General features: G+C 56.2%; 1 protein-coding gene across 1 annotated transcript; it reads right to left on the minus strand.

Annotated features, from left to right (window-relative positions):
• Positions 1 to 171: 171 nt before the first annotated feature.
• NMRAL1 (NmrA like redox sensor 1) lies at positions 172 to 4,426 on the minus strand. The gene is given in 8 exon segments (XM_075718971.1): positions 172 to 309; positions 1,887 to 2,077; positions 2,606 to 2,744; positions 2,746 to 2,864; positions 3,719 to 3,751; positions 3,754 to 3,808; positions 3,810 to 3,943; positions 4,387 to 4,426. Coding segments are annotated over 8 exon segments (849 nt in total).
• Between the last annotated feature and the right edge of the window lie 7,802 nt (positions 4,427 to 12,228).

Here is a 12,228-nt window from a genome sequence, read left to right on the forward strand (position 1 = left end):
CAACCAAGTTGCAGGAGAGCCCTGGAGCGCACACACGGACCAAAGCTCTGGCAGGGTCAGCCTTTCACCAGGGCGCTAGTGGAAAGGCAGCGTGGCTCAGCACAGCTCACCTCCTTGGCCAGTGCCTGCTACCTGCTGCAGAAGCTCGGGTGGAAGAGGAGGGAGGAAGGGTCAGAAGGTGTGGGCCTTGGGGTTCAGTTTCATGGTCAGGTCCACGTTGCGGTCTGGCTTCAGGGCATAGAAATGGAACATAGTGGCCATTTCCTTGGCCCCAGGGGAGCCACGTTTCTTATCTTCCTCTGGTGAGATCTGCAAAAAGAATTGGGGAAAAAAAAGTGTTGTCACAGGGCAGAGGCTGCTGGGGCCTCTCCCTTGGACCATGTAGGGAAGCCAAAGAGGGCTGCATTAGAGCAGCCTGCCACATTATTGCCACTGGTGAGGAGGGCTCTGCAAGGCATTTCGGTTGGGTTTGTGTAGAGGAAGCAGCAGCCCTGTAGTGGGAGGGCAAGGCAGGTGGACGTCTTCACCAGAGCATGCTGGTGGGAGGTGGGAGCAGAGCCCTGTCTCTTGGTTGGTGCTGACCCAGGAGTTCCTCCCCTGTCCACTCTTCCTCCAGGTCCAGCATAAGAAAGGGTGGTGGTGGAGAAATCATGCCACACTGATGCTCAGGAGCTTGTTCTGGGTCTGTCCTGAGCCAGCTGCCACCTGCAAAGCCACAGCCACTGGCAGGGCAGTGCCGCTGAGCACCCTCCAGCCCTGCCTGGCAGGGAACAGCCCAACCTGCTTGGGGCTAGCACCCAGCTCTGGCACACAGCTGGCCTGGGCACGGGCTCAGGCACGCAACCCACTCTTCCCCCATGGCCGAGGCCCAGAGCAGCTATGAGGGAGCCCTTCCCTGCACCGGGGTACGAGCCATGGCTGAGGGGGGTCTAGAATTATGGGCTTGGGGGATACAGGAGAGCCTGAGCAACCTAGGCTGCCCCTGGTACCCCAGCACCCACCCTCCCTGCCTGAATCAAAGGGTGAGCCACTGTGCTTCTGCACTATGCTGGGGCCCTGGGAAGAAGAGATCTGCTTACTTGTCCCTGGCAGAGCAGAACATGCACAGAGCATCGGAGGTGCTTTGTTTCTGCTGAAGTGTGCTTTGTTCTCAAAGCAGCGAGCCACCGCACCCCTCATCCATGTATTGGCTGCCGGAGGGGGAGCAGCACAGCCAAAGCATAAACAAAAAAAACCCCCAAACTCGTGGGGCATGGACACAGTGAGGCCCTTGGGAAGACCTGCTGAAGGGAGGGGCATGCAGCAAAGACCTGTTCTGTAGGTGCCCAGCCCCACTGCCCAGCCCTGGCTCTTCTGGAGACCTCCTGCTTTAGTCATCCCCCAGAGCCAGGCACAGACCTGCCTGGGTGCACGTGCAAACTCCACAAACATAAGTCATCTCAGTGACAATATCGACAAGGCAGTTTTAGTGCCAGTGTGTGCTCCAGCCACAAGCAGGGCAGCGGGACTAATCCTAGATACCAGCCTAGGTTGTACCAAACCTGTACACTGAGCTACGAGGCCCCTCCACCCTGGCAGCTCCTGACCTTGCTGCTGGGGCAGGACAGCACTCGTCGTGCCAGTGCTGTCCGTGCTCAGCCCCTGTACAGGGCCCCCCACTATTCCAGACCAACGGGAGAGGCCAGGCATGCTGCTCCTCGCTGCTGCCAGGCAGGGGTGCCCACCTGCAGCCAGCAGCAGCCCGGCCTGGGCAGGGACCTGCAGGGTGCCTAGCTGTTGGGAAGGCAACAGGATTGTTCTGCCACCACCTCAAGGAGAGCTGCAGAGCCCTGAGCCAGCTTCCCCCAGCCTCAAGAACATCACGTACACCAAGGGACAGTTCTTACCTTGCTGGCTTCCATGGTCTTGCCCGCCTGCTGGGAGAGGACAGTGGCGTACTCTGCCTCGTTGAGCTTGCCAGTGCTGAGCTCAATCACTTGGCCTGTGCGCTCCTCCGGCGACTTCAGCAGGCAAAGCATGACAGGCCCAATGTCCTCCGCTGCCATCCCATCTATGGGAGTGTCCCCCATGGGCAGTGCTGTATGGGTATGGGGGAGATTGACCCTGGTCAGAGTGCAGCCCAGCTCTGAGGAGGTACAGCTGGAGTTTTCAGCACCCAGCCTCTGAACACGAGGTGAGGAAGAGCCAAGAGCACCACGTCAGTGTGGCAAGCCACAAGAGCATCTGCAGGGCTGAGCTTTGTAGAGAGAGAGAGACCATGAGCAGCCAGAGCATCACTGTGACTCGCCTGGATCTGCAGCCCCACCTCTGACCTCTGGCATCCCAACTGCAGGGAGCTGGGGTGTCCAGAGACACCCTGGGATCTGCAGAGCAGCCCTCAGCACCAGAAACAGGACTGGGATATCACTTATTTCTTGCAGGCCACCAAACAGGTCTGAAGGACCGTGACGCAGCTGCAACTTGCTGTGGTCAAGCTGGCACAGGCCGCTTTTCCCCATCATTCTGCAGCCCTGGTGGTTTCACCACCCCTCAGTGAGCCTCTGCACCGTGGGAGCAGATGAAAACTACAGGACAGTGACCTGGAAAGTGAGAGGTCCTGTCTTACCCAGTACAAAAGTATCTCCTTGTGGGACCTTCTGTGGCTTGACGACGGAGAGGAAGTTCTCCAAGTAGAACGGCAGTCAGATGGTTGCGGTAGGAACACCGACTTTCTGGAAGTACTCCACCACACCTTTGCCATCAAAAGTGCAGCACTTCCAGCCAGCCCCTTGCCAGCTGCTTCACGTTCTCCAGGCCGCTGTACAAAACGTGGTGCAGACCGAGGCACTTTGACAGGTCAGCAAGCTGCTTTCCCTGGGTGAAGGGTGAAGCCAGCCATGAAGAGGGGAATGGCTCCCTTGGGACACATGGGGCTCTCATCATCCCCACACAACACCCTTCCCCTTCGTTGCACTGGGCAGGATCCAACACACACCAGCTGAGCAAGCCCCTCAGCATCTGGCACCCCGAGTCCTCAGCTGCAACCCGGGCTGAACAGACCCAGCAAGACCCATGAGTTGCCCAGGAGGAGCCGAGTCCTCTGCTTACAACCATCCTACATTAGAAAGACCACACACCCTCCAGCTTCAGTGCTAGCTCCTCCACCAAGCACACAAACACCAGCCCTAAAGATCTGCCAGGGCTAACATACCTGCCCTAACATATCTTTCGTTCACCGCCATCCAGGCATGGCGATTGTGCCACCTTGCAAAATCTGCCCCGGGGTGAACACTGCCCTTGGGGAAGGCCCTGGGATTTCTGATAGCATGGTACATTTTGGCCGCAAAGCTGGAATTACAGAGAACTACAGGACTGCAGGCAGAAACAGTCCTGGCTCAGCCCTGGGAAGGCTCTGTGGAGCCGAGTCTTCCCACTCCTGCTAGTCTGACTCCCAGGCGCTGCTCTCCACCATGCCAAGTCTCAAGGCATCTACCCAGTCCCTGGAGCACCTGGCTGTGAGGGAACAGGGAACAAGTTCTGGCTTTGCAAGAAGTGGGACCTGGTTTGTTTGCAAGGCCTTGGGACTTTTCTGGACTGGCTATTTGAACCATCAGGGCTGGCAAGGCTGCACTAGGAGCTGTCCCATGACCCCAGCCCCTCACATGGCTGTCCCTTGATCCCCCCCACAGGCCATTCTGCACATGGTCCCAGGTAAAGCAAGTACTGGTACTTGTGCGATTTCTTTCTCTGCTGCAGTGGTCCCAGAAGTTACAACAAAGGCTCTGTAAGCACCTGCCAATGCCAGCTCCAGTGATGGCTCATCGTCCTGATTCCACCTTCATGACCTCAGCTCCCCTCTGCTTCAGCTCCTCGGCCTCTCTCTTCATGGGGCTCCGTGTCACTGCGCAAACCTTGAAGGTCCCATCTTCTAGCAGAGCCTGGGCCACGTAAGCCCCCTAAGCAGCTGCAGGTGTGGAGCTGTTCAGAGCCCCGGCTTCCCACAGGGCTCTGCTTGTACAGGGAGCTGGGATGAGCTGGAACTGTGAGATGGAGCTGCCTGGCCCCATGCTCTCCCTTGTGACACCAGGACCGAGTCCCTTCAACCCATCATCCTACCAGCCCCACCACCTGTTCCCTGCGCTGCTGCTCCAGCCAGGCAGGTGCTTTCCAGACCCCCTGAACCTCCACAAGGCCGCAGAGCCCAGGGGTTCTGGAAGCTATCGATACCCCTGCCTTTTGCTGCGGGGGTCCGAAGCACCTCTTCCCCTCCACAGCAGCAGCAGGGCAGGTCACTGTGGCACCGCCGCACCCTCGCCCTTCGCACCGGCCTGGGCCGCAGCCCCGGGGCTCTCGGAGGTGCGGCAGCACCCCACAGGGCAGGGGCCGGGCCTTTCCCCGAGCACCCACCCGTGGCCCCGATCACCGCGATCAGGGTCTTCCCAGACATCATAGAATCATAGAATTGTTTAGGTTGGAAAAGACCTTTAAGATCATCCAGTCCAACCATTAACCTACACTACCAAGTCTACTCTAAGCCAATCAAGGGTAGACTAGACTAAACCATGCCCCAAAGTGCCACATCTACCCGTTTTTTGAACACTTCCAGGGATGGTGACTCCACCACCTCTCTGGGCAGCCTGTTCCAATTCTTGACCACCCTTTCCGTAAAGAAATTTTTCCTAATTTCCAACCTAAACCTCCCCTGGTGCAGCTTAAGCCCATTTCCTCTCATCCTATCAATGATATGAGGCAACATGAGGCAACGCAGGCGGCCCCGGGGCTCTGCCAGGGCGAGAAGCAGAGACCTCGCACTGCCGGGCACGGGAGCGGGGCGGCTGCGGGGCCATCGCCGGCCTCGGCGGTGCCCGGGGCGGCGCGGAGCCACGGATTCCCCGCACAGGGGTGGGCGGCGTTGCAGGTCTCCTCAGCTCGAACCGGCTCGGCTGGGCTGACCCCATTCTGCTCGGCTCCATTCGGTTCCGCTTGCCTCGACGCGACCCCGCTCGGCTCTGCCCGGCGGGGCGGGCATCGCTTGCCCGTCCCGCTCCCACCCCCAGCTCGCTCGCTTCGTTCTCAGTCCCTGTCCGCTTAAAATCCGAGAGCAGCTGCGCAACCCCTCCGGGAGGTCGTTTGGGCTGGTACCCCTTCCCCCGCCGCCGGGACCTGGAGGTGTCCCGAGGCTTGTAGAACCCCGCGCTGCAGCAGCAGGAGGGTTGCGGGCCCTCCTGTAATGTGCTTTGCACGTTTCCTTGGTGCGGGGAGCCGGCTGCTCGCACGGAGCACCCCCTGCTCCCTCCAGAGGCGGGGTGGTTTGTTACCGCCGGCGAAGGGGGCCTGCCTTGGGCTGAGCTCGGGGGACCGTCCCTGCTCACCCCCTTGCCAAGCAACCCGGAGAAGTCAAAATAGAGTGGTCTCTGGGGCTTTTCTAACCACCCCTGCGAGTCCTGTGTCACCTCATGAGCCTCACCGGGCCGGTTAGAGACGCCGCGCAGGGGCTGTGCTCGCTGCGGGACTGGTCAAACTCATCCTTCTGGGAACTCCCTAGGTTGAGCTCGGGAAGTATGTTGGGAAATTTGGGTTTGAATCAAGTAAACAGCCTGGAAAGTACGTGAGGGACGTATTACATACATTTTCAAATAAATAATTCAGCTTAATTAACAGAAATGAATAATTGTGAAAGCAGGAGGTACAGCCCCCGTGGGCTTCTGCACAGTCATTTTTGATGTGAGGGATCTTTAGCTACAGCTTATCGGGAAGGTGACAGCCGATGGGACTTCCCAGATGCCATCTCCTCTTGAAACCCGCCTCCTGACAGGGTAGGAAATCACCAACAGACCTAGCACTTGGGAGAGGAAAGGTTTTAACCCCTTACCAGGCGCAGCCCTAGGACCGGCAGAGAGCAATTCCTGGGAGATGCACAGCCCAGGGCGGTGGCTGGAGGTCCAAACTCCTGCTTGCCCCCACCTCTCCTCCCCGAACACGGTTCACCACATGCAGATGATGATCTGGCTGTGAGCCCACCCCGTCGCCCACCAGCTCTCCGCTGTAAGAGCTCCATCAGCCACCATCCTCTCCACCATCGACCACCTCTCAGCTGGACTTGATGAAGGGAAAGATGTGTAATTATAGATTTAGATGCAGCTTCGTTAGAGCTACCTGCTAGATCCCACCAGGGCAGGTGCTATTTTCATCTGTTTTCATCACTGACTTCTGCTTCCTCTGACCCCTCCCAAACCACCCCGGCACTGGGAGCTTTTGGCCCAAAAAATGAGCTGCTGGGTATAAACCGGGATGGCAGCAAACCCCACCGTGGCATGTGATTATCTTACTATTTTGGTGAGACGCACTTTTCCCCTTCCCTGGGCTCTGCCACTCTGCCCCAGGACCCACGGAACACAGAGTTATTTGCCACAGTGCTGCTGTGCCACCCTGCCCACCTGCCTTCAGGGGACTTCTCTGCTCAGCATCTCAGAATTAATAGGATTTGCCTAAATGCCAGGAAAAAACAGTTATAGGATTTACAAATTAAGGTTTTTGTAGATCAAAAAATGCAAAATAATGATCAACGCCACTTGCCTGAGCAGAGCCAGGGAGGGGAGCTGCTGCCAGTCCTGCTGCTGCCGGTGGCTCTGGCTCCTTGGATGCAGATGCAGCGCTCCTTGGTGCCACGCGATCCACCTCTTTAGAGATAAACTCGCAATTCGAGAAAACATTCAGCACTGGCAGAAAACTGGCTTTGGAGGAAGGGGAGTTTATTCCTGCCCCTTTGTTCTGCTCTTTAAAGATAAATTCATGGAAACATTGCCACGCATGGCCCAGCAAAGGCCAGAGCTGCTGCGACACCAGCCTCTTCCATGGGATCTCCCCAGCGTTCCTGGCTAGTGAGGGGATTGCGCAGCAAAAACCTTCATCTCTCCCAGGCCGGGGTGAGCTTGTGGTTTTGCTTTGAGGGAATTCAGTGTAATTTTGATGTTGGTCAGCCTGGTTTTGTAGCTCTCCCAGGAGAAAGCAGCCATGGCTGGGGAACTGGCCATGCACTGAGCATCCCACGAGGACAGAACCCGCACCGCTGCTATCGGAGTGTCATATAGGCTACGGGCAGTTACCATGCGCTGCTGTTTTTCAGCAGATAACTCGCATTGATTTGCATAGGCGGCAGCCCTGCGCTGACAGGAAGGAAGATCGAGCAAGGCCCGTGGTGCAGGAAGGGGTGAGGAGCAAACTGCAAGAGAGAAAAAAACCACTGGGCTGGAAACGGCGGCGGCCGGCAGCTGAGGAAGCTGGACCCATCTTCCTGAGGTGCTGCCCGGAGCATCGCCCCAGCTGCTGGGTCCCATTGCTTCCACGGGTCCCCCAGGGGCAGGAGCCACCAAACGGAAGGGCTTCCATTTTCTACTTTGAACTTGAGCATCCAGGCGAGGAGGAAGCAAAGCTCTGGGGATAAAGGGCTGAGCGGGGGCACGGAGGGGTTGCATCCTCCTGCCGTGACGAGGATGCCCTCTCTGCCCTCCTGCTCCCACACAGACCTGGAGAAGGTGGCACAAGGCCGAGGTAAGGTTTTGGTGGGGCTGGTTTTGCTTTGGAGGCGTACAGGGAGAAGGGGAGGCATCACTCAGCCCTCCTGCATGGGGATGAGCTGCTGCAGACCTCTTGCTGCGATGGCCATGCGAAATGGAGTGGCTGGGCCAATACAAGGCAGGGCCAGGAGCCATTGGGCAGGGGGCTCCCTGGGACAGGCAAGACGTGACCAAGTGCCAGCAGCACCCGGCAGAGCAGCCTGGCACGGCTCAGCCACCGGTGCTGGCAGGAGCGAGTGCAGTGGTGCGTGGTGCTGAGCCCTGAGTGACAGAGACGAGCGTGGGGCCTCATGGGGGACCTGGCACTTGTCACAGATTCTGTCCCCTTGCCTACTACCGCCTGCCCAGACATGAAGGCAGCCGCAGCCAGGCTGCCCTGCCCACGCAAAGCCTTTCCACCTTGCACAGCATCAACTTTTGCCTCCATGTTAATGTCATTTACTGAATTCATTCTACTTCAAAGCCATCCAAAGCAATCCCCAATATGTACTGCAAATAGAAAAGGATAAGATTAGTGATATACTCACCCATGGCATGGTGCAAAATTGCACCAAAGAGCGAGGCAGTGTCCTGGGTCTGTCAGCAGTCCAAGACTGATGGACCTTGAAGCCCAGAGCTGCACCCCCCGTGTCCTCCTTTGAGAAATGGGCTCAGCATGTCTTCCCAGAGCTCAGCTGGGGGGAACAGCAACACCATGGTCTCCAAAGCTGCAGCTTGACCCCTTTCACTGCAGTGGATCCCCCCCTCTGTAGGACCCGGAGGCACAGGGAGCAGGTCAAGGTGATGGAGCGCAGCAGGGCACACATGGCTGTGCACCGAGACGCCTGTGTGGGCATGGATCCTGAGGCACACTGGACTGTGTTAGTGCATTAGGCTTAATCCTGCTCTTATTTAAGCACTTTAAGGCCATTAGGGGCACTACATATCCTACAGGTATGGGACTGCTGGGGAGAGGGTCAGCTGGAGCACCGGCTGAGTGCTGTCACCCACTGAGCCGTCACCAGCGCCTGGGGTCTGGCCGCTGCGTGGAAGGGTTACCTGAGGCCCAACATTCAGGGCAGCCTGGGCAGAGCTCGGCACAAAGGATGTCCACATTGCATGAACGTTTCTTTCTGGAGAACTCACAGCCACCTTTGGCAGTCCGAAGCTGCGGCTTCAGAGGGATGCTCTGCAATCCCAGAAAGCTGGGGCTGACCCTAAGTGCTGAGCCCCGGCAGGGTGCCAGGGTGGGTAGTGCTCAGCATCCCCTCTGAGGCCAGCGGATGGGGCTGGCGTTGGTGACAGAGGCAGGCTATCAGCAGCTCGTTCCGAATTTTCACACTGATGTCCTGAGATGCCCTGAGAAGGGCAGAAGCTGTTTGCGGGGAGAGGATCTCCTTTTCAATCAGCTGCGTGCATGTCCGTGGTAAAGTGTCCTGGGGGCACGATCAGCTCACTACATGCATCATTCTTCATTTTGCAGCTTGCAAGGTGTAGCAATAACCTGCAAGAGACCTTCTCTCTGAAATTAGCTTAGTTTTTATCTGTTTGGAATTACCCATAGATTGATCTTTGTTTTTTCCTGGTGTGATTTGGTGTCAGGACTGCTGGTATTCAGCCTGGGGGTTCTTCACGGCTCCTTAACTCTATGACTTGCTATTTAACTCCTGCTGTATGTGGGCCCTGTTATTCTGGTTGGAGTTTTGGGGAAAAAAACCCAAAACAAACCAAACCAACTGGTAGGGGTTAGATTTGGTACAGGGGGTCACTCTGTAATTGCAATAAATATTGCTAGCATTCAATCCAGACCAAAACAAAAAATAAGACTACATCTGGAAGTCATATGTAAGCTTAGATAAGTGAATTGCCTGCAAATCTGCAAGTTTCATAATTTGGTATAATGCAGAAGATATTTCATTGCTTTGCATAATTAACATAAATTAATAATGTGAAATCTTTTCAGTTCTGCCAAAAGGTGGCAGCCTGCATCATGGCTTCAGGGTCTGCCCCGTTCAGGGGGAATGGCTGGAGATGTTGGCTTGGCAAATGTTTCTGTGTGCTGCTCACTGACCTGCAAAACGGGATCAGTTCAGGCTGGATATGTGGCAGGACAAATAAAAGCTCCGAGGGTGTGTGGGTAAGGGAGCCTGAGATTCGCTGGAGGAAACCCAGCGCACCAGGAAGTGGTGGGAAGGTCTCATGGGGCTGGTTTCTCTCCGTTCCTGTGTCTGGGGGAGGGAGAGCAGCGGTGAGATGGGTGCTGTGCTGCTGGGGTTCGAGCTGCACTGAGACATGTCGCCCCAAAGTGGAGAGCTTTGAGGAACTGGCTGCACAGGCAAACTCCGTGGTGATGGGATGGGGAGAAGGCAATGGCTGGGCTGAGGGTTTCTGCGTGTTTGGGGGCATGGAGCTGTGCTGCAGCGGGCATTTCTCTGCTCCTTCAGGCACCTGGTTAACAATGCAATTATTAGTTCATATAAAAAGCTTTATAAGGTACCTAAATACTGCAGATCAGCCAATTTTCTGATGTTTTCCATATGTGGGTGCCTGCAGCCATCCAGGAGCTCTTGCACAGCACTTTGGTGCCCATCTAGACTAGGCACCCTTCAGCCCTGTCCCCAGCCTAGTGCAGCAGGTCAGGTCCCCAGGGCTCTGCTGGCTGGAGAGCCCTGCTTGAGGTGCCAACCAGCGTCCCCTGATACTGCCAGTCAATCTGCCCACAAGCCCCTGTGTGGTGACGACCACAGATTTCCGACTGCTGAGCACTGCAGCCCGATGTGGCAGTGATGCTGCTGGTGGCTGCTGCAACAGCTCCTGGCATGGCACAGTCCTGAGTCCTCAGCAGATTCCCAAAGCACAGGGCGATGGATCTGTCTTGGGGGGGATGACTGCCATATGAAAACCAAAGCCACCTCCTGGCAGGAGGAAGATCTGAGAGGCCAGATAGAGCAGAGAGGCAGTAAATATCTGTTATCTCCAGCCACCTTCATGCTGTGGCCATCCGGGGACTGTCCCTTCATCTTGGATCCCCTGGCAAGCTTCTTTTGGTCCATGTTGGACTTCCAGGAGCAAAAGTGTGTATACATAATTAGAGCCAGAGATGAGTGGAAGCAGCTATGTCTAGGTCCATGCTCTCCAGTGTTGATGCCAGGCAGTTTGGATCTTGGAGCAGGACACACAGTGATGAAAAATACAGCGGCTGTTTGGTAGAGGGCCATCTGTGCACATGTTCAGGGACCTTCCAGCACGGTGGTTATGGCTCCCAGGCACTGATGGGTTTTGGGCACGGACCCTCTGCTAACAGGCATGGTGGGAGGTGGGGATGGTGGGATGTTGGGATGGCGGGATGTCAGATTGAAGCTGCTAGGACACATCAGTGTTGACTGGACATCCTCAGACAGGAGAATTTTCCCCTGGGCTGGGGTCTTGGCCCACACCAGGCAAAAAAAGCATTAATGCCAAGTTATTGCCAACAAAATCCCCCATTTCCCTCCCTGGGGCTTGCAGATGCCATTCATCAGTTCAGCTGGGCAGCCTCCCACCCTCTAGCTTCTTATCCCAGTGCCCCTGGGGACACAGGCAGCAAGGCAGGGCAGACACAAACCATCCCTGGATCACTGCTTCTCCAGGTGCCAGTGGGGCAGGGACGAGCACTTGTCCCTACTTGATCCTGGCTGAGTGATAGCTGCAAACCCAGGGCTGAGTTCCGTGCTCACAGGATAGATGCGGATGCCGCTTTCCAGTCTCAGGCACAGGGGAGTGTGGCACTTCCAGAAGACACTCATCCCAGCAGCCTCAGGATGGGCTGGGTCACATCCTGGAAACACCTTGGATCTCTGTAGGCATTACAGAGATTGGCTTTGACTGGCCTCTACCCTTCAGACAGCTTGTGTAAGAGTAGATAACACCCCTCACCATCCTAAGAGGCAGCCTCCAGCATCACTGGGTGGTCCTAGAGCTGCACCTGAAACTTTTCTACTGGAAGCAGAAAAAAATTGCAGCCATTGCATTATTTCTTCTGCCGCTTTATGTCTTCTGCTGCTTTGTTCTCCTGGTCAGATGTCTTTGCACGAGCTGACTCATGGCTGCTGGTTTCCAGCAGCAGGATGACATTTTGAAGTAGCACTGGAGGACACCATCAAATAATCTCTGGTGTTAGAGCAGGCTTCCCCCCATGAAAAGACTTTTTCTCAGCAGCTGCATTTCAGAGGAAGGGCTGCAGGGAACAGTGCTGCAAGCAGCAAAATCCCCTTGCATTTTGGCTGTGTTCTTGGTTGCACAGCAAAGATGAGACACCCAGGGACTGTTGTGCGCAAAGACTTAATTGAACTTTTCAGTCCAGTCTAGAGACAAGAAGACATCAAAGGGTGAAACTTTTGCTGTGAATTGCTCACTGAGCTCCTTTAATTTATGGTATCTTAATTGACCAAGCCACTGCCTGGGGCATAAAGAGCAAGGTGAGCTGCTGAGCAGCCCTGCTGCTCCCTGTATGGAGAAAAGGGCTTTGCTGTGGGGCCACCATCACTGCCAGGGGGAGCATGGATCTCTGCCACCTCTGAAACCAGAGGGTCAGAACTGGGCAGGCAAGGAAGAGCAGAAGGACCAGCATTTTTCTTCTTGGAGGGAAAGGCTGTGGGTTCAGACCCAGCTACAACAGCACCCCCCACCCTGCCACAAGGGCTTGTCCAAGCTA

This window comes from Pelecanus crispus, chromosome 11, assembly GCF_030463565.1.
Source record: "Pelecanus crispus isolate bPelCri1 chromosome 11, bPelCri1.pri, whole genome shotgun sequence".
Lineage (NCBI taxonomy): Eukaryota > Metazoa > Chordata > Aves > Pelecaniformes > Pelecanidae > Pelecanus > Pelecanus crispus.